This window comes from Castanea sativa, chromosome 6 (assembly GCF_040712315.1).
Source record: "Castanea sativa cultivar Marrone di Chiusa Pesio chromosome 6, ASM4071231v1".
NCBI lineage: Eukaryota > Viridiplantae > Streptophyta > Magnoliopsida > Fagales > Fagaceae > Castanea > Castanea sativa.
The window spans coordinates 35,392,405-35,415,842 of NC_134018.1; the positions used below are offsets into that span (position 1 = coordinate 35,392,405).

At 34.3% G+C, this 23,438-nt stretch overlaps 1 protein-coding gene across 1 annotated transcript; it reads left to right on the forward strand.

The window, feature by feature from the left end:
- The first annotated feature begins 3,097 nt into the window (after positions 1-3,097).
- LOC142641303 (vacuolar sorting protein 18) lies at positions 3,098-23,438 on the forward strand. Its single transcript, XM_075815706.1, has 23 exons — positions 3,098-3,401; positions 3,595-3,807; positions 3,904-4,043; positions 4,602-4,697; positions 4,835-4,902; positions 5,109-5,210; positions 5,450-5,594; positions 5,874-6,017; positions 6,118-6,237; positions 6,404-6,460; positions 7,744-7,803; positions 9,215-9,322; positions 9,664-9,806; positions 14,134-14,212; positions 15,627-15,689; positions 15,783-15,913; positions 18,003-18,108; positions 18,696-18,884; positions 19,533-19,760; positions 20,827-20,982; positions 21,484-21,645; positions 22,413-22,529; positions 22,934-23,438. The coding sequence occupies exons 1-23, from the start codon at positions 3,236-3,238 to the stop codon at positions 23,105-23,107; spliced, it is 2,967 nt and encodes a 988-aa protein (XP_075671821.1). The 5' UTR covers positions 3,098-3,235; the 3' UTR covers positions 23,108-23,438.

The window sequence follows — 23,438 nt, forward strand, 5'->3', positions numbered from 1 at the left end:
GGTGAGGAAGACACTCATGGAGATCGGGTGCCATATGGGTCTTTCTCCACAGTTGATACGCTCCGCCTCCACAACCTTTTGTCCTCCTCCCTACCTCCAACAAAATGCGATTCTTTGCTTTTATTGTTCAGATTTCATTAGACTTATAAGAAAGATTGTTTTTGTGTTTCAAATCTTTCCAAGTTTAGGACATTTTAAATTTAAATGGGTTGTTTGTAACTTTGAGCATTTCATGTTTGTAATAATGTGTTTTGTCACGAATTACCAAATGGAGATATTGTTAAGTTCTAAGACCTTAGGAATTAATGTATTAGAATTTCAATGTGTAATGTGCTAGCAAACCATGATCAAAACATAGAGTTTAAGTTAAGCTTGCTCAAAGTATGTTTAATTGTAAAATTGGAATCGAGTGATTGCAGAAATTATTGGATAAATTCTGCAAGGTTTGATCGATCAAAAATTAGATTCGATCGATCGAGAATCGTGAAGAATTAATTTCCTGCAAAATTTTCAATTCAACCCAAGCTCGTTTGACATGTAAAGTTTTATGTTTTACTTCACATATAAAAAAAAATATCTTAGCTACGTTTTAGAGGTCTTTGATGTGTTGTGTGTTGAATCTCTTGTGAGATTTAGAGGTGTTTACCTTCGTACACACTTAGGGTTATTAAGATCAAGATTCATGTCAAGAACTTAGTGCTCGCATCAATTAATGCATACAAAAATTAAAGAAGATTTGAAATCTTTGAGTGGAGTCTCAATGTCACAAATAGGAGAACTTGTGGTTGCAATGGATCAAAAAAAGAAATAGTCCGTGGACTCGGAGCTGTCACGTGGTTGTAGTAGTAAGTTTTCTAGTCAAGGTAGCAATAGGATGTTAGTGGTCTAAATTCTATTGTACAAATTTTAATTCTTTCATAATGGATCTGTTTTACCTTGAAGATAGATAGGTTAAATCTTCCTCAGGTTTTTTACTAGTTTGATTTTCTTGGGTCATAGATCTTTGTGTTATTTACTTTCCGCATTATATTTGTTTACACATATTTGTTTAATTTAGTTTTAATCAACAAACTTGTTAATCAACTTGGCTTAATATTAGGTTAAACTTATTGTCTTAAGCCGTCTAAAACTTTACACAATGTTATTATTTTTTATGAGATATTACTAAGTTTTTTTCGAAAGTTCTATAAAAGACTAGATTTGAATTTTAACCGATTGAAAGGTCTTATCCAAAAATTTATATAATAAATAGAGAGATTTCGGAGATATTCCAAAGTTAATTTCTACTTATTAATTTTGTAATTGTTGAAAGCAGAAACAATCATTTTGCTTTCTTTATTAGAATTTATTTTAGTTACTTACACTTTGGTGTTTCTACTCGATATTTTTAGATAACAAGACCTTTGTTTTTCTAACAACAGAAAAAATACAAATAATTTAAAAGAAATTATTTTAGTTATTTACAATTTGGTGTTTCTACTCGATATTTTTAAATAACAAGACTTTTTTTTTCTAACAACAGAAAAAATACAGTTAATTTAAAAGAAAAACTTTGCAACGCACGTGCTACAGCTAATTTATAATTCTTGATGAGTATTATAAATTTATAAAGAAAAACCATGCAACGCACAATGCACAGGCCAGCTACGACTAATTTACATAATTCTTGATATATATTATAAAATTATTATGGAACATTTGGGTATTGGACTTTATAAACTTAAGAAAATCTTTCAATCTATTTTCCATTGGGTATTCACCAATAATTCATTAAAATGAGATACCATTATAAGACTTTTCCCACTTATAACTGAACTTATGCATTCATGTTTATAGTTTTGAGTCATGATTTTGACCCTTACTTAGGCAAAGAAATCTAATGACTAGTTTGATAATAAATTCTTAAAGAAAAATTGCAATGTACACTTTCTAAATATGACCAAAATTTATTTCAGTTTTTTAACTTTGCTTTCGTTCTATTGAGTCCTTTAAGTTTCAAGTTTATTTAATTAAGGTATTTTCGTCAGTTTTCGTTAATATCTTAAAATATATATATAATCTAGGAAATATTTTTAAATAATTAATTGGATTTTTTTAAATTAAAAAATTTGAATAAAAATAAATAAAATTTGGACACTTAACCGCAATATTTAACGAAATTTGATAAAGATGCTTTAATTGAATGAACTTGAAATTTAAAGGAAATTGAATGGAAGCAAAGTTATAAGACTTAAATGAATTTTAGTTAAAGTTAGAATGTACGATTTGCATTTTTTGAAAAATCTTTATAACCAATAAAACAATAATCCCTCCTTAGAATATAAATCATGGTTAATAAGATAGTTCCATACCAGGCAAGTTTCTTTCATCAAAATGGAAATATATACTTTCATCATAGGAAAGAAACCCTCAAAGTTTCTCATATTTTTTTTTATTGAATGTTAATTTTGAAAATCTAACCGTTAAATTATATGCACTATTTTAAAAACCGGACCGGACCGGCCGATCCCACCGGTTCAACCGGGAAAACCGGTGCAGTCCGGTCCGGTTATATGTCTCAAAACCGGTCAAAAATCGGGAAAAACCGTAAATTTTGAAAAAAAACGGTTTTATTTACGGTTCGGTTTTTAAAACCATGATTATATGTTCTTATTTTATTTTTTATGATTGCAAAATTTTGAGAAGATAAAAAATTAATAACTATGTCATCAATCAAAATGTATAAATTTCAAATTTTTGTGCTCTAGAATTATGCATAAAAATAAGTTTGTCGATTAAATAGTAAATAACATTTGATTTATATAAAATTTAACGTGCATGTTAAGAATATAAAAAACAATATAATTTAATGATTAAAATTTTAAAATTCACATATAATAATAAAAATATATATGATGAGTTTGAAAGACTTCCACTAAACTTTGAAGTGAAAAGAAATCTTAAAAAATAAAATAAATAAAGACTTCCTATTTCTATTGGCTAGCACCGAGCAGTGCCAGGTCACTACTATTGAATAATTTCATAAACCGAAACGACGACGTTTATTTTTTTAAAATCTTTTTTTTATGGTTTTCTCCCGGTGACATTTCCTTTCCTTGAGAGGTGATCGATGATAATTGATCTCCGGTAAATCAAAATTGGAGTACACTCTTTTTTTGGATAATCAACTGGAGTACACTAATAGACTTAAGCAACACGGGTGAGAATTGAAATCGAGAATTTAGAGAATTGAAAGATGGATCCAGCAGGAAGACAGGTATTCACGGTGGACCTTCTAGAAAGATACGCCGCGAAGGGACGCGGAGTTATAACTTGCATGGCCGCCGGCAACGACGTCATTTTATTGGGCACCAGTAAAGGCTGGGTCATCCGCCACGATTTCGGCATCGGCGACTCCACCGGTTCGTTCCTACTTCCCATTTCCTCCAATTTCTGAAATTCAAACACTTTCTTTCTTTCATATTGTCAATTTCATTATAAATGTCCTACTTAATACACAAGCCTCCCACCTTTAAAAAATTGTCAATAATAAAGTGATTTTTATTTTATTCTTCTGATTTTTGTGTTATTGGCTTTATTTGAGGTATGCTATAGAGATTGATCTCTCTACGGGTCGTCCCGGCGAGCAATCGATCCACAGGGTGTTTGTAGATCCAGGAGGGAGTCATTGCATTGCCACTGTAGTTGGAAGTGGAGGTGTTGATACTTTTTATACTCATGCCAAGTGGATTAAGCCTCGAGTTTTAACCAAATTGAAAGGTCTTGTTGTCAATGCTGTTGCCTGGAATAGACAACTCATTACTGAAGGTAAGGTTTTATCCATGCCTTGTTTGTTTGATTCATACATGTGGATATAGATAGCCAAGCGTACATGCAATTTGATTTTGTTGTTTTAAAACACAGCTTCGACAAAGGAAGTTATTCTTGGTACGGATAATGGCCAACTTCATGAGATTGCGGTCGATGAGAAGGACAAGAGGGAGAAGTATATTAAGTTTCTGTTCCAACTGGAGGAACTTCCCGAAGCTTTCATGGATTTACAGGTCTCTCTTTTTCTGTGTTTTTCTTCCGAAAAAAAAAAAAGGATTTTTGTTTGCTAGGTACTTTATATTTCTGACTAACTTGTGTGTTCCGTTACACAAGGAGCAACTAAGAAAGTTTTTCTTTGGATAGTAACAATTTTAATGCTTTGGTGTGTCGAGTTGCGTGCATTTGCTATGTATCCAGTTGATTTGGCTTGTTGGCCATGAATTTTCTGTCAGACAATGCCTAATCAACTACTTTGGATTTGCTCAAGCACTTCAAACCTTGTATGTCTTGAGGATTAAAGGATTCGTTTGCTTGTTCTGATAGATGGAACTTGTGAAGTACCTGTAGGGGGTCAAAACACTGGAATGCCATCTTTTTTTTTTTGGGAGGGAGGGGGGTAATTGGGTGGGGGCAATTGGGTTGCTAGGTATTGGAATGGGAGCTAGATAGATTAAATCAAAGCTGTCTTGATTTTCAGAAATTGACACTACAGCTTATTTGCAAAAGGAATTTATCTGTGTACAATTCTAAGGCATTCTGTTTTGGTTTCTTTTTTTTTATTTTTATTACAGATGGAAACAGCTAGCATAATGAATGGAACTAGATACTATGTAATGGCTGTTACTCCTACACGACTTTACTCTTTTACTGGGATTGGATCCTTGGAGGTAAGATTAACTAAGACCCATTTTTTACAATGAACATGTCTGATTCTATGGTGGGACAATTTGTTATCTACTTATAGCTTCTGTCTTCTTATTGTATAATTTGAATTTTATGCTTATTGATCATTTTAAATATTTAGACTGTTTTTGCAAGTTATTTAGACCGTGCTGTGCATTTCATGGAACTTCCTGGTGAAATACCGAACAGGTAAATGCATTTTTTAGAATAACTTATTTACAAAATCAGACACTAAAACTGTAGAGGCTGGAATATTCTTTTATACTTACATTGGAAGTTTGCTTCTCTTCTATAAAATCGATTATTTATGGTACTTGGCTGAAATTTTATTTCCTGCCAATTCTTTTTTAGCTTTCTGAATATGAGGTTTCCCTGTGATTTTGGTTTACTATCAGTGAACTGCATTTCTACATCAAGCAACGAAGAGCTGTACATTTTGCCTGGCTTTCAGGAGCTGGTATCTATCATGGTGGCCTAAATTTTGGAGCACATCATGGGTAAAGTTTAATTTTATTGATTTTCTTGCTTTCATGTCAAATTGGAACCATTCATTTACACTATTGGATTTCTTACTTTAGCGGGTACTATGTGGTTTGCCTTTTGGAATGTGCTCATTGCACTTCCCTGATATAAGGAGTGGATTGTTTATTGATTTGTATCAGCTGTAGTTCAACTATGCAATTTGCTTTGTTTAATTATGTATTTATTAGTTTTTGTTTGGAAAACTCTTGGGCAGCTCTCCAAGTGGAGATGAAAATTTTGTGGAGAACAAGGCTTTATTGGACTATTCAAAATTGTCCGAAGGTGCTGAAGCAGTTAAACCGAGTTCTATGGCAGTGTCTGAATTTCATTTCTTGCTTCTTATTGGGAATAAGGTCAAGGTGTGTATTCACTTAACTAGTTGACACTCGTAACCTATACTTATGAATGTGCCCTTTTCTTGTCAACCTTATGAATGCTCCAATATCAATGCTGGTAATAAGTATTATGTTTTGGACTACTGCTATTAATTAATATGAGGTACAGTAATCTTGCATTATCTTTATAATTAGGTTTCGTCAGTCTTCTACCTGAAGTTTCCTACATATAATATAATACATTTATTCCGTTTTTCAGCCCTATAACTTCTTTTCTAAGTCCTTTGAATGTTTTTTTTATAGGTTGTGAATAGAATTAGCGAGAACATCATTGAGGAACTTCAGTTTGACCTAACATCAGAATCAGTTTCCAGGGGTATCATTGGATTATGTAGTGATGCCACTGCTGGATTGTTCTATGCATATGACCAAAACTCTGTTTATCAAGTTTGTATCTTCTGATGACTTCATCTATTCTATTTTTGGTCCATGTCACAGTAGAAAATACCTTTCTCCCATACTGCTTAATTTAAGAATACCATGCCAGGTGTCTGTCAATGATGAAGGCCGAGATATGTGGAAGGTTTATCTGGACATGAATGAGTATGCTGCAGCTTTGGCAAATTGTCGTGACCCACTCCAGAGAGACCAAGTATACTTAGTACAGGTCAGACTAATTGATTTTATTGCAGTTGAGCTCTTAATTGTTCTGATTATATGCCTCTTTTGTAATTTCTACTCACAATTTTTTTTTAATCTTTCAAGGACAGCATATACGTATCAACTAAATCTTGTTATCTGAGTAGTGTATAATAGAGTGATTTGTGGTGCAGGCTGAAGCTGCATTTGCCTCCAAAGATTATCACAGAGCAGCATCTTTCTTTGCAAAAGTGAATTATCCATCACTTGATCTTATTCTGTCATTTTATTTAAGTTTCAAATTTTGTTATTTTTACTTGATTCCTTATGAATGAACTTAGTGTTTTTACTCTGTACTTCCTGTGTGCTTGGAGCATTTGTCTTAACAAAATTTGTTACTTACCAAACAAAAAAAAAAAAAAAAACAAAAAACCAAAAAAGAAAAAAAAGGAAATAGTGAAACATACCAAACATCTTTCACCTTTTGAGCTCAGAAAGATTTTAATTATGTCTATAAACCCTAAAGACTTACTACTGCCTGATTTCTCAGACATCAAATTTCTTTTTTGGATAAGTTATATAATGCAAAAGTGTTTTTTTTTTCCTCTGTCAACAACATTTTGCTATTATACTTGAGTAAAATGCAAGCCGTTGTGCCTCATCCAGGCAAAGCCACCTGATCTGCAGATGCATAAGTGACTCCTCCCTCAATTGTGCATAGCTTCATCCCCTATTTGAAGGATACTAATTGATTTATTTAAATTTTTTCACGAAGATATCGATTTCAGTTGTGATTCTTCTGAATTTGAAAATGTCTAACACACATGCAACTCATTCTAATTCTTAATTCTTGACACTGTCATCCCCTTCCTACCAGTTTTCCATGCTTTTGTTAATTGATTCCTCCCTCAATTGTGTATGGTCTCATCACCCATTTTGAAGGATTGTAAATTTTGATTGATTTATTTATTTTCTCAAAGATATTGATTTTCAGTTGCGAGTCTTCTGAATTTGAAGGTGTCTAACATACATGCAACTCATTCTAATTCTTAATTCATAACACTGTCCTCCCCTTCCAACCAGGTTTCCATGGTTTTGTTGTTGATTACTATTTCTAGCTTATGTTGGAGAAGAAGACACCTCTATTGTTCACTCTATCTTTCTTCACTTTCTCTTTCAATAGTCCTTTGTATCTTCTGGAGCCTTTATTGCAATTATGTTACTGACTTGTATCATTATCAAACTGGCTCTGACTCACTAGTTATCTGTCTTCTGAGGTAGCATACTAGATGCAGTTCATATAACTCTGATCAGTTAATGTGACTATATTGAAACTTTTAACAGACCTGAGAATCTACAGACAATTCTTTGTTGGTGAAATCACATAAATCATGAATAATATTTAACTAATGATGCTTTTTTCTTTTAACTTGAGAGCATTATTCTAGTTTATGTATATGTGTGTATGTGTGTGTGTTTTCTTCTTGTGTGTTATTTTTTTTATCTCTTTTTACTGACAGGAAATGTTTTGCAGATTAACTATATGTTGTCATTTGAGGAGATCACTCTAAAGTTTATTACCATAGGCGAACAGGTAGTTGGAATACTATTTCATTCTTGACTCAATAAATATGTAGGGAAAATCAGTATAACTGCTTTTTCTGCTGCATGCAATGTATCATGTTGGACGCAAGTGTAACACAATTTTGGTAGTTCTTGTATGTCAAGTTTATATGTTCCTTCTTTTTTTTTTTTTTTTTTTTTGAGTTTTTATGTTTGTGCTTTAGCAGATGTAATGCTGGAACTAGGGTTGAAGTAGGGAATATAGATTTTATGTTGCCTTTCATGTTAATTCCAGTTGGTCAAATATCCTTGACCCAGTGCACATTTCTTTTTACCGCAAGACAAATCATTATGAACATATGTGAAAACTCATGAAAAATGCAGATTTTAATTTTTGATTTATAACTGCTGCTAGGTATGTGATATTCTCCTAACTTCCATGTAGATGTAAGCTGTAAAAAATATTATGGTAGATGTATATTACTATAATTTCTGATATATAATTTATGACTTTTTTCTATGAGCCTTTCAAAATTATAATTACTAGTCACTAACCCGTGCCTTGCACGGAAAAATTAATGACTTTGAAAAAAAAATCCAACAATGAATAAATAGACATTCTGAAAAAAAAAAAAAAAAAAAATCCAAACAAATAATTAATCAACCAAAAATGTATATTTTAATAAGAAAACAAAAAAATCACATGAATCTAAATAAAAAGCATTTAAGGTGAAGAATTAAGATCAATTTACTAAGACGCAAATACCAAAAACTCCAAGACTTAAAACTTCAAAATTTATAGAATCCCCAAATTTTACTTCAGAACCAAACCAAATTCAACAAATTTATATATAACATACCAAATAAAAATTTATCGTTCCCTAGGTTGGAAAACATAGATTGCATCTTTGATTTTTCTCCAAAAAAATAGAGATGATTTATCTGCCATGCACAATATAAAAAAATAATTAGTAGAAATTTTAACCCAAAAACCAAACCCACGTTGATAACGTGAGTCTCTTTTTTCCAATGTTAAGTCTTTTTTTTTTTAGTCCTATCATAATTTTTGTTTTTATATAGATTATTAGTGTTTGAGTTTGAATTTAAGTTGGACTTGTTAGAGAGATAGAGTTTCATTCCTTATTAAGTTTTGATTAAACAAAAATAATGACGAGTTTGAGTTTAAGTTATACTTATTAGAGAGATAGAGTTTCACTCTTGGTTAAGTATGAACTAAAAAAAAAAAATTATTTAAATAAAATGATAATTTTATTTAAATATCGTGCTGACATGGAAAATTGTGAGAGTTTCAGAAGCTTTGGTTTTATATATATATATATATATATATATATATGAGAATGCATGAGTGTAGCTAGACTTCCTTTAACTGGAATAGCGAAGCATACATTTACAATTTTATATTTTGCTTTGCTTACTTGCAGGATGCCTTGAGAACTTTCTTACTCCGGAAGCTTGATAATCTTGCAAAGGATGATAAATGCCAAATAACAATGATCTCCACTTGGGCTACTGAATTGTACTTGGACAAGGTTTTGCTTCTTTCTATACTGAATTGTACCAATGCAATCTCTTTACCTTATTAGAGTATTTGGTATGTTAAGGCTCCTAAGAGGGTTTCTTTCTTTGTTTGTACTGCACCATTATGTGGGCATATTCCCTTAATAAATCACCATCACGTACTAAAAAAAATGCATGAAAACCATTTTTGAGACATGTGAAAGAAGATTAGGAGTTTTAGTTATCTTCAACATCACATGTATTGTATCATTTGAAAATATATTATCCATCCCTTGACTACAGTGATTGCAAAGCATGGATTATAATGTTGCCATTTTTAAAATTAAATTTATATTTCATCAATTATTTGTAGATAAATCGGCTGCTCTTGGAAGATGACACTGCTGTGGTTAATCATGGTTCAGAGTACCAATCAGTTATTAAAGAGTTCCGTGCTTTTCTTGGTGATTGCAAGGATGTATTAGATGAAGCAACTACAATGAATCTTCTGGAAAGGTAAATCTGCTATAAATTGCTTCTCCCTTGAATACATGTGTCTGAACTATTCTTTCTAATCTTATTCTCTGCTCCCTGCGCCCACCACCAAGGGGGAGGTGGGGAGGTGAGGGTGTCACATTTGCATTTGTTTTCAGTATCTTAAATCTCATATGTTCTATGATGGTGTATTGTAAATAAATCTATTAGAAAAGTGCAAAAAGGGACGCAAACCCTAGTACAGGGGAAGCATACGAAGGAAAAACTGAAACAAGAGGGGAAAAAAATCAATTAACATTTAAAATTCAGCTGATATAAAAATCCAGAAAATTAGTCGAAGAAGTTGAAGTGTTAGTGCGAGCTTGTAACCTAAGCAGGGCAAAAAGGTAATGGGACTGTGCTTTCTTATAAAATAAAAAAGTTGTTATTAGCCTATCCCCACTCATTTACACTGTAAGACCATTGACCTTGAGGTCAAATGGCAAATTATGGGTCGAACACCCCCCCCCCCTTCCCCCCAAATAGTTTTTTTTGTTTGATAAGTAAGAAATATTATTTATTCATTAGCCTCCAAATAGTCCACATCAAACATAATGGAATAGCCTACCAACTTTCAACCCTACCATACTTACGAAAATGGCTAGTCCAACAAGCCAATAAGCTAATCTCAGATCTTGGCATCACCCCAAACAAACATAAGTCTTGTGCGTTCTAGTAATGAAGGAATAGGCGATCTATGGACTCCATCTGATTTACACAACACCAATTAGTGATTATGATACCTTGACTTTGGAGGTTTAATGTTAAGATTTGATTCGTAGTAGCTGTCCACCCAAATAGGCCATACAAGGATGAACTGCGACTCACCACATACCTCACCAAGAGAACTCTGTCATCCCCATTACAGTAGTCCATGATATGGAAACCGTGACCTTTTGAAAGAGACCATAGCGGTTTATTTCCAACATCATGAAGGTTATAGCAGTAAACAACCCATCTAAAAATAACATCATGGATTCAAGCTCCCAATCTTGGACCAATCTCAAAAAAGGAGATTTCCAATGAATGTCTCCTATAGAACAATCCAAAAAATCTACCACCATAGCACCCCTATCCCTTGCTATTAAAAAGTGTTTTAAGATTAATTTTTTTTCAAGGACCAAAGATCATTCTAAAATAGAATTTAGTGTTGTTCCCTACCTCCTTGAATAAGCCTAACAAAAGTAGCCCAACCATTTTTGATGTTCTTCCATAGGCTTACTCCTCCCCCATATCCATATCTTTGCAACTTATGTTCCAATAAAGTTATAAACTAAATAGAACTAAAATTCCTGCCCCAACCACCCAATAAAAAAGTCTTGTTGGAATTTTTTTTCCCATTCTGTTGGCTAGGCCTGCAGGCATAGGGAACAAAGACAAAATAAGTGGGAGCCTAGAGAGCGTACACTTTATTAAAATAAATCATCCTTTATATATATCTTAAAAAAAAAAAAAAATTCTTCCAGCTTGCCAATCTGCATTCCATTCACACTAAAATACCATCTCAAACAGCCTTGGATTTAAAGTGAGCACCCAAGGGTAAACCCAAAATTTCAATGGCAAATGGCATGCATTACACATAAGAATTTTCAGCTAGCTCTTCCAAATTCGTTACCTTACCTGCAGGAGCTATCTCAGATTTGCTCATATTAACCTTAAGCCTGAGACAGCTAAGGGTGTGCCTTAAATACTGAAGCTGCATCACAGAAAATAAGATAATCATCCTTGATAAATAATTGAGAGATCTTCATAAGAGCATCGCTAGCCGTATCTGCAGGAAAACCTGATAGATAACCCTGTTATACAGCCTTAGAAATCAGCCCGTTTAAAATTTTCCACAGCAAAACCAAAAAAACAATAGGCAATAGGAGATCCCCTTGCCATTGGCCTCTATTACTTTCAAAAAATTCTCTAGGACTACCATTCACCAGAATTGAGAAGCGAACTACGGAAATACAAAAGGCTATCCAGCTTCTTTACTTTTCCCCAAATCCATATCTTTGCAACTTATGCAAAAATTATTCTAAATATACATGGTCATAGGCCTTTTCCAGGTCTAATTTACATTACACCCTTGGGAACCCTTCCTTTATTTTACTGTCCAGACATTCATTCACAATTAAGACAATCTTAAATCCGCCTTCCTTGAAAAATGCAATTTGAGTATTAGAGAGAAAATCCCCTCACAATTTCCAATCTGTATGAGAGCACCTTAGCAATGAATTTATGCATACACTACCTACAAGGCTAATAGGGCTAAAATTCTCGGCATTTACAGAAGTTTTATTTTATTATTATTATTATTTAAATCAGAGCAATGGATGTTGCTTTTAAGCTTTTTTCAAACATATCTTTCTCATGGACGTTTTGAAATAACTCCATAACGTTGTCCTTCACTATAATCCATCAAGTTTGAAAGAAGGTTACAGAGAAGTCATATGGTCCAGGTGCCTTTAAACTCTTCAATGCTTGAAAATCCTTTTCATCCTCAAATGATCTCTCTAACTTGGCTGTTGTATTAGCATCAATTAAATTAAAAGACAGTCCATCCAAATTGGGGCTTCAGTCTTCTGGCTTACTGTATAGATAGATTACTATAAAATTGCAGTATTTTGTTCTGGATTTCGTCTTGGTTCTATGTGACAGATTCAACATCCCTTAGTTGTCCAAGTTATCCTATAAAATTGTTGCCTGTGTGAACTGGCCAATCTATGCAAAAACTGAGTAATTTGATCTCCCTCCTTAAGCTATAATGCTCAAGATTTTTTATGCCAACTCATCTATTCCATAAGAATCACCTTCCATAGTTCTACCTTTGAAATCTCCCTTTTACTCAATTCATTTTCTGACAGAATCCACTCTTTCTCTAAGCTGTCCATTATCCAAACTTCCTCTACTAATTCTTCCTTTTCTGCCTACAGCACTGAACTTCACCTTATTCCATATCCTCAAATCATTCTTCAAAGGCTTTAGATTTTTTGCCAAGACAGAACTTGGTGATCCTGAAAACTAGTAGCTGCACCACCAATTTTGAACTTTCGCTACAAGACCTTTAACTTTCATCCACATATTCTTGAACTTAAAAGATCCTCCTCCACTATTTATCCCATTGCTAATAAGAAGAATAGGGAAATGGTCCTACAAGAGCTAAGGGAATGGTAGCCTTTGATTCAATTGCTAAAGCGCACTTCCCACTCTGGTGATTAAAAAAATCTGCCAATTTTCGACATGGATGGAGGATCATTGTTATTAGAATACATGAAAGCACACCCTTCTAGAGGAATATCTACAAACCCTTGGTCTAAAATAAAATTAGAGAACTCCCATGTTGGAGAATGGCCCCTTATAGCTCCCATACTTTTACTCTGGAATTTGTTTATGTTGAAATCACCTCTAATGCACCATGGGTCCCCCCACCAATCATACAACCCGCTAGTTCCTCCCAAAAATGATTCTGTCTGAGTCTTTGTTGGGGACATATATTCTGTAGAAAATCCAAGAATAGTTGTCACGTACATGTTTAAATCTACAAGACAGAAAATCACCCACTGCTTCATCAATTCTGAATACCACATCTGCTTTCCATTCCCTCAGTAAGCATAACATGTCTGCTTCGGACACGCTCTCTAGAAATTGACTTGATTTTGGTGTCTTGTAAGCATACTCCTCTCTGTCCATTTCCTCAGTAAATCTCTGATCCTTAATCACTTCTCTCCTTCATTTAATCCCTGCTCATTCCAAGAAATTATATTCAGCTACATGATGATTCAACAAACATGACCCTTCTCCTTCTTGATCTACTGCCCTTTTATGCCCTTTCCTAGAATCATATTTTACAGAGTAAAATAAACTCAACACCCTTTTCCCCATACCTTAACTATTCTGGAAAACCAATGGTTTTTTCTTTGGGCAGGAGCCGCGGGGGGGGGGGGGGGGTGGCTCAAGGTCAAATTTCATGTTTGGTTGATTAGTCCCAAAATTAATTAGTGAAGTATAAGGTGGGAAGTTGCTCAATTGCCCCAACATCTGGTTGATTAATAATCATGGAGACCAAGTTCTTACCTAGCTAGCTTGAAATTTGTAGTTTGTAATTAGCTTCTTATTATAATGCATGGTATTAACTGTTAACCCCAAAAAGTGTTATTGTAGTTTACTTATCTCATTTCTTTGTTATTGTGACTATTGATGCAGCACCATGCTTTATATTGAAAAGGCAAAACTCATTTCTTAGGCATGTAAATCTCTCATTAATTTCTAGTCAAGTTAAAGAATGCTAAAAGCTTTGTTTTTCTTTTGGAATGTGCTACAGTTATGGTCGGGTTGAAGAACTAGTATATTTTGCTAGTCTAAAGGAGCAGTATGAAATTGTTGTTCACCACTATATTCAGGTGCTTTCTCGAAGCCTTGAGTTTCTTGTGGAATGTTGTTGTCACCTGTTGCTACTACTTATAGATTAACTCTTATATCCCCTTTTTTTAAAAGTAAAATAGTTATTGTTACATTTAGACTCACACTTTCTTAAGTGTAGCTTCTGATTTTAATTTTCTCGTTCATAGTCATGCTATGTTTTTCCTTGTCGATGTACTTTCAATTCCTTGTAATTCTTTACTTTATCTAAGGTTCAGCATTGAAATCTTTTTGGGTCTCACGTAGTTGTCTAATGCAAACGCTAGGTGGTCTTGGAGATTTTTTCTGGGAAACTTAGTCCAGCCTTTGTAGCTCCATGTGGTTTTTAGGTTTGTTCTGCCCTCCCTAATTTTATTAATAGCAAAAGGTCATAACCCTGAGAAATTTTCTACACAGAAGCCCTACTAATAAGCAGCGATATTCTACCAGCATTGAGAGGATATGTAGTACAAGTCCAAGAATTACCTAATACTTATCCTCCTTTGGCAGATAAGCCCTGGACTGCATACCAAATTCTAAAGATTCTTAGAGAGGATTCCTTTGCCTTCTACTGCATCAGTCCAAAGATGGAATAAAATTAGATGTTTTGAGCTTGGTGTTTTATCCAATGGGATTTAAAAGGTGTTTTTAGTAGAGAACAAACACTAGCACTCTCCTCAAACCAATAAGATCTTTCTCAACTCTTTGATTTCTAGTAAGGAAGCCCCATTATATTGAGGAGGCTGACAGACAACTCTCAACATGACATATCAGGAGAGGGCATTGATACAGATAAAACTCAATATACCATACCTGTGCTTGTTGCCTCTGCTATAGGGTCCCACATATATTAGCTTTTGCTTTAAAAATCCAGGCACTTGTGAGTTGTGCAGTTTCTCTTTGGCTCAAAAGAAAATGAATAAAGAGTGGTGGATTTTTTTTTTTTTTTTTTTTTTCAATTGGTAAGTTTTCACACTCAACCAGTGGGTGTTGAGTCCATGACCTTACCCCCATGCTTTCTTATGGGATAGGAGGTACTGTTGGAACTAGGGCCATGGTTGAGTAGAGGCTAAAATTAAAAGCTGATATAGTTATTTGATTATCCGGTGGGTGTTAAACCCATAAATTTACCCTCCACTCTTTCTTATAGGGGGAGGAGGTGTCATTTGAACCAGAACTCATTTGAACATAGCTATGGCCCTGGCAGCGTGCCCACGGGGCTCCCATGGCCAAGTAAATCTTGTTGAAATTAAGTTTAATTATCTTCTTGCAAATCCTGGACTATGGACTAAAATTTCAAATTATATCCAAAAAATTGGGATTGATTTTTAAAGTTGCATCCACTGAAGAAAAATTATGTCTCCATCACTACTTATAGTTTTCATTTTTTCCTCTCTCTCTTGGTTTTGTATTCAGCAAGGAGAAGCAAAGAAAGCACTTGAAGTACTTCAAAAACCTGCTGTTCCCATAGACCTTCAGGTAGGATAAGAAAATTTCAACACTGAAATCTACATGTTGTGTGATTTTTTCCCCACTCTGGGCCCTCCATAATCATTGAACTCTTTTTTGCAGTATAAGTTCGCCCCAGACCTCATCATGCTTGATGCATATGAAACTGTGGAGTCATGGATGGCCACAAACAACCTGAACCCGCGGAAACTGATTCCAGCAATGATGCGTTATTCAAGTGAACCTCATGCAAAGTAATGTGCACCTACTTGTATCTTTGATCAACCATATATTCCTTTCATATTCATCACAATTTTTTCGTGATAGTAGCATTATGTTGTAATGTTCATGGTTAAACTTGCATGCAATCCTGGAAATCGTCGTAGTTCTGAATTTGGTCAAGATTATTGATTCAAAGCAGTTGCAGCTGACACCTGTATCTGGCATGATTGCTTGTTGTGGTAATGAATTTTTATTTCATTTGGCTCTTCACCTTTTTCAATTTTTAATTTGGTAGAAAGGAAATGCGTTGAAAAGACCTAAGAAGCAGTGCGAATAGTGTACAAGTTAACAGACATCAAAGACTTAACATCATCTGGTGGAAGAGAAAGTGAAATAAAATCTATGTAGAGGCTCTTAACTTGATTCATTAGTTGATACATTAAATGCTCTGGCCAAATGGTAATTCCTTCTTCAATAAGAATGGCTGAAGGGTAAGGTTAATCAAACACCCGAGAAAACTAACCCAATCCAGATCAGAGAGTTTTGCCGACTCAATTAGTTGAGAGAGACTGGATTTTAGAATGCAAAACCTGATCATTTTTTGTTAGACATTGGGGCCTCATCCTATGAACCTGATGCACCCAACCAAACCGACACCCCTATGACCTTCACCCATTAAACCTCACCGATCATCACTGTTTCTCTTTCTTGTCCCCACTTTGCCTCCTTTCTGTCCTTTGCCCACCTTGCGATCAACCTTTCCAGGCCTGTGTCACTCACAATATGATCTATAATGAGGTTCAACAGAGATTTGAGGTCTTTGCCAAATCCAACAGAGATTGCTTGTTGGCCTTGACACCACCTAAAATTGCTGGCATTGACAAGGTGAACCAGCAAAACCCCAATATGGTTGTCAACATAACCTTCCTGACCTGTCTATAACCCGCATCTTCCTAGTTGGCAGCAGTTGAGCTATCTTCAAACCTGATGTGATCAAGTTGGTTGGCAAGTTGACACTTATCCCAAGCCTGACCTATCTGTGATCACTCCTAAGGTGAGGTCATGGATTCAATACCCACTGGGTGAATATGTAACTTGCCAATGGAAGAAATCATCAGTTGATAGATTAGAAAATTTTGTACATTTTTTTTTGTGGTAAAAAATGGTACTATTGGTCATTTTTTAAATGCCGAGATTTTCAACGCTTCACCCCCTTGAATCCAATGGATTTAATAATTCTTGCAATGTCAAGCCCCTTAGCTTTCTATTGTTTTGATAGGCCTCTCTGATGGTCTATGTGATTATATTTGTACATATTTCTACTCACCATTTATTATGGATCTAAGTATAAATGCAAGCAAAGTAGCCTGCTTACTCTCCAAGTAGTGTATGTTCGACACAAGAAGGCACTGAAAACTAGACCATGCTTTTAGGTTTTGCTCATAAAAAGCAACTTATGTCTTTATCCTAAAAAAAAAAAAAAAACTTTTTGGTTTGATTTAGCACTGAAATTAATGTACTGATGACATGGCATGAATACTTTGGTTGGGGGGGGGTGTAGAATTTATATATATGTCTTTTTCTTTTATAAATAACGTAAGGATATTATTAATAATAATAAAGAAAAAATTGCCAAATTTATATATATGTCTATGGAGCTCGGACAAGGTATTTACTTCTGAAGCCTTAAAGGCACCTATATGATGTTCCAGGAACAAAATAAAATAAAATAAAATAAAAATTTATTCTTTTGTTTGGTTATTTGATTCATGAATTTTGGATGTGGAGCATTCTCTGATCACCAACTGAGATCGAGGATATACTCAGTTATCTTCTGTTATATTTGTGCCTTTTCTTTGAAATTACAAGTACATTTGGATTTGAGTAGTTAAAGTACTTCGCTTATGCCTCGACAAATTCATATTATGGAGAAAATTACATCTTGTCATTGTCAGATACAACACTTAAATTGATAAAACCAACATTAGAAGTTACTAAGACCTTTCAAAGTTCTGTTTCTGTTTAGGGGTTAGTTATGCATCTAGATTTTTTATTTTTATTTTTTGTATCTAAGTATAAACTTTGTATTAATGTTTTATCGCTACTATATATCACACGCAGGAATGAAACACATGAAGTCATCAAATATTTGGAATACTGTGTTCATCGTTTGCATAATGAGGATCCTGGAGTTCACAACTTGCTTCTCTCCTTGTATGCCAAGCAGGTTGATTTCCTTACTTTAGAGTTTTGAAATAATTTTTGTACCATATGCTTTTAAGTTAATTGCTCTGTAATTCTTTTTTTCATGCTCTATCATATATTATAATTAATGCACTCTGTATTGAATTAATGGTGTCATGGTGTCGGTGGAATATGGTTTGGCCAATGCATGCTATAAATCTATCAATATGTCCAAGCATTTTTATCAAAACTTCCTATGTCTCCCTTTTTTTATGAACACAATGTCAAAATAGTATCTGAAATATATTTGATTTTTTTTATCATTCGTAAATTGTTTCGATCATATAATAAAGTGGAAGTTGGTCAGTTTTTACAGTGAATTAAAGCTGACTCTTTTGTCGCTTCTGAAACACATGTATGTCCTTCTGTTAGTTTAAGATATTGGGGATCTAATTGAATTTCTTTTGGGTAAAATTCATGCAGTTATTATTATTATTATTTGTGCAGTTATAATTATTATTGTTATTATTATTATTATTATTATTATTAACTTACTCTGGCATTTGTGTACAGTATAAATTACACTGCATATAGAAATTGAATTTTGTTTTTTCTTTCATATCCTATCAGGAAGATGATAGTGCACTTTTGCGTTTCCTACAATGCAAGTTTGGGAAAGGAAGGGAAAATGGCCCTGATTTCTTCTATGATCCCAAGTATGCCTTGCGCCTATGCCTCAAGGAAAAGCGAATGCGTGCCTGTGTTCATATATACAGCATGATGTCTATGCATGAAGAAGCAGTTGCTCTTGCCCTACAGGTAGCAACTTAATGCTAACAATTTTGTTATTCTGCCTTGTTCAATTTGAATACTTTGTAGTTTAGTTTTTCCATATCTGTTTCAATAGTTTTCCCCCCATTGGGGTTTAAGTGATAACTCAGTGATAATGGCATCCTTTGTGGTGCATTGTCTATCTATTTGGGGGGGGGGGGGGGGGGGAAACCCCCATTGGAAGTATGGCATTTTACTTGTGGGGTTTTGGGTAATTTTGTCATCAAAACGTGTTGAACTTTTTTTTAATAAGTAATAAAATTCTATTAATGGAAGAAAAGCTCAAATGGTAGAGCTTCTTAAAGAAGTACAAGATACCCCATAGTGCAACATCGAACAAAAGATGCAATAAACTAGACTTAAGGTCAATGATTTCATGCCCTTGAATTGAATGTTCAACTATTCCATGCCCTTGGTGGTAAGTTGTGGTTGTTGCATCCTAATAATTAGAAATCTCACATATTTGGAGGCTAGAAGTCTAGAAACTAACCATACCCCACCATGTGCTGTCTTCTTATGTGTGGAACGTATGCAGATTCTTAGGCAACATACTTGTTTTTAAACTTTCTAATGGTTATCTTTGCTTTCACTTTAGACAGCATTTTATCTTATGTAATTCTCCTTTTGGTGCATTAGGTTGATCCTGAGCTTGCAATGGCTGAAGCTGACAAGGTTGAAGATGATGAAGACTTAAGGAAGAAGCTTTGGCTTATGGTTGCCAAGCATGTTATTGAACAGGAAAAGGGGGCTAAACGGGAGAACATACGGAAGGCTATAGCATTTCTGAAGGAAACTGATGGCCTTCTAAAGATTGAGGATATATTACCATTCTTTCCAGACTTTGCTCTGATTGATGACTTCAAAGTGAGAATTTATCACCTTCAATTTTGTTCTAGTTTCAGTGATCACAACAATTCCATTTATACCTTGGGCTACAATTCTTCTTTTGAAAAATTGACTACTCTTTTTTTTTTTTTTTTTCCTTTTCTTGCTTCATAATTGATTTAAATCTATATTCACTAATTATTCTTAAGTTCCATGTTAGTAATATTCAACTGTTCTTTGTACAAAGCAACTCCATTTCAAATAATTCTCTTCTCCTCAAATACTGATTAAATACAATTCATTTGCCTTTAGAAGAATCTTTTTAGTTATATCCTCAAATCTCAGATGATGTTTAACATTAGCCCAGGCTAATTCCCTCCTTTTGATAATGGATTCTTTCTTCTTTATTGCCTGATCAAGTTTGGTGGCCATTTGCTGGTGTTTCCAATGTGGAAGAGCTTGCCGTACCCCCATATCTAATATTTTAGAGTTTTCCCTTCCATTGGTCTTCTGCATCTGGATTTTATCTTATGCCACATAATGAATGTATAAAAACCCATAAGCTTGCTATTTCCCTAAGGGTTAATGGGTTTAAGACTTTCTTGTGCCTTGCATACGGTAGTTGAGCTGCATCCCTCTGTTGCCACATAACTTCTGTTCTCTGGCACTCTTATTTATTTTTTATTTTTATAACAAACGCTTCGGTCCTAAAGGTTTTGCAGAAAACCCAAACTTCTGTAAGCTTTCTGGAGTTTGAAACTTATGTAGCATTTCTTCAATGTGCCAAAAACAGAAAAGAAGTTTTTCCTTATGTGCCTTATACCTTTAAAATCTCATTTTTATAACCTCATGTCAAAATTTCAAGGGTGCAATATGATTCTGTTATCTTTAAAAGAAAAAAAAATATATTTTGTGATACATGTTCTTTCTGAAAGTAGTAGATTTTTTTAATAAAAAGTTGAAGACAGCAGGTGCCGAAATGATCCTAGGTCTAATATAACCAACTTTTGGAATACTCTTACTCGCTTTTTTTTAATCACTCTACTTGCTTTTAAATTTGTCTTTGGATGCCATTAGTTCTTTAATTTCTTTTATATGTATGTAGGAGGCAATTTGCTCATCACTAGAGGATTACAACAAGCAAATTGAACTACTGAAACAGGAGATGAATGATGCAACACATGGTGCAGACAACATCAGAAATGATATCAGTGCACTTGCTCAAAGATATGCTGTTATTGAGCGTGAAGAGGAATGTGGGGTATAAATCATCCTGATTTTTAGTTGCCATGGACAAGCCAAAAATTAATTGAATAATGTTACAGTTGTTAGTTTGTACATGTTTGAAGATAATGTGAATTCACATATGCACCGCTTAGATTGGAGTGGAAGCAAATTATCATGCTTCATATGGTTTTCTTTGATAGTGCTCTGTCTAATTTCTTAGAGTTCCAAAACTGGTATCTCTGATTTAAATACCTATAATGGAGCAATCTCTTTGACCCCGCCACCCCTCCCCCACCATCTCCCAAAAGAAAACCCTTTTTCTTTTCCCCCCATCAATTGAATACTGATCTAGGCGTTGAGAGTGACTCTGTTGCAATCTTTCTGATGCTTTCATTTCTTTATTACTTTTTTATTTACTTTTTTTTTTTGCTTTGAAGTTGAAAGACACATCTCTCTGCCATTGTGAACTGTTTGAGTTTTTAGTTAGTTTTGTGCCTATATCTGAAATGTGACTTCTGCATCTGTGAATTATCAGGTTTGTAGGCGTAAAATCTTAACTGTGGGTAGAGAGTACCAGATGGCTCGGGGTTACACATCCATCGGACCAATGGCCCCTTTCTATGTCTTTCCATGTGGACATGCCTTCCATGCACAATGCCTGATTTCTCACGTGACACGTTGTACCAATGAAGCTCAGGTAAGTTGTGGTGTTTTCTTTCTATCCTACTACTTTATTGGATTTCAGCGTTAGCATAAGTTTATGGCTATCATTGTTTCTGGTTAGTTTATCACTGGCTGTGTCAAAAGATTTGTGAGATGTATCAGAGATAAGTTTAGACTAAAACTATGATATATTTCTTAGATCACTAGTAATGTTCAGATTTTTAACTAGAGGGATCAGATTTTTAACATGTTCTACTGCAAAAATCATCTGAAGGAATAATAATCAAAAGCTTTATTACTTATCAAAATAATAATAATAATAATAATTAAAAGCTTTGTTAAAACTATGGGGGAGGAAAAAAAAAGATTTTGATTGCATTGACAAGCACATAGTTGAGACATATGGCCCCTCTGAATGTGAATGTGGTTGTACCACTTCATTTGTCTGTTTTCCTTAAATTGGTGGAAAGGAAAAAAAAATTTGGAAGCTTAATCAATAATTTGGGGTCTGACTCTGAGTGTTACAGAATATCATGGGTAGAAAAATGTTCAATTACTTAAATTCTGTTTCATCACTAGCTTCTGTCATTGTTGGCTTCTCACAAAATTGTATATAATTGAAACTTAATGTGCTTGGTACTCTGAGACTGAAGGAAGCACATGCTTTGACTGCTTGATTATGCTGATACATTTCGAATGGATGTTTTTTTGGTTTAAGATACGTTCCATTAACAAGATCCTTCTGGCCCAGTCAAACTTATTTTCTTCTTTTTTTCCCTCCTGAATGATTGAACCTTGCAGGCAGAGTATATACTGGATCTGCACAAGCAACTTACTTTAATTGGGGGTGAAGCAAGGAAGGATTCAAATGGTAGCCTAACTGAGGAATCCATAACCAGCGTGACCCCTGTAGATAAGGTCTGTACTTTCATGTGGTTCCTCATTTGCATTTTAGCAGCATGTATCTTTTTATGGAAATCAGAGGCCATGGTGCTATTCCTTTTGACCTGTACTTTATTGGTTCATACGGAGTTTGATACCATTTGAGAATGCATTGCTCTGAATTGCATCTGATTTAAATTTACTTGTAGTTTCCTTCCGTAGTAACAAGCATTTTATTGTTGACCACTATCTACCAATCAAATTTTTAGTAATGTTTGTTTTCACTTTTTTTTTTTGCTTTTGATTCTGATGCAATTTAATACTTTAGTTTCTTCAAGAAAATGCTAAAAATCTCATCTTCATATTAGTGTTCGAACACAAGCCTATTGCTTCTCAAAAGTTAAGCTAAACTGACTAATTTATGTCCAAATGATGGCCAGCTCCGATCACAGTTGGATGATGCCATAGCCAGTGAATGCCCATTTTGCGGTGACCTGATGATCCGTGAGATATCTTTAAATTTTATTCGCCCGGAGGAAGCACTTCAGGTTACTTCATGGGAGATAAAACCAAGTAGTCTTGGAAGCCAAAGGACTCTTTCTTTACCTTTATGATCATGTTGTCTGTCTGTGTATTCAGTGCCTCTTTTCTCCATAAGTGTTATTATCTATGGTGATTTGCTATTTTGTTTCTATTTTTTTTTTTTTTTTTCCTTTTTTCCTTTTTCGCAGCTGTATTGTCCTAATGTCAATTTGGTCATGATCAATGCCCCTCAATGTATTATTTTTTACGGAGCCCTGAGGTAGTTGGGTCGATTCCTGCCTTCTTAAGCGCAGAATTTGCCTTTTGTAGTAATGTAATTTCCCCAATGATTGATTTGTTACAGTTATAATTTGTTTCCTGTTGTAGAATCCTTCTCAACGGGTTTGTTTTTTTGTTTTCTAA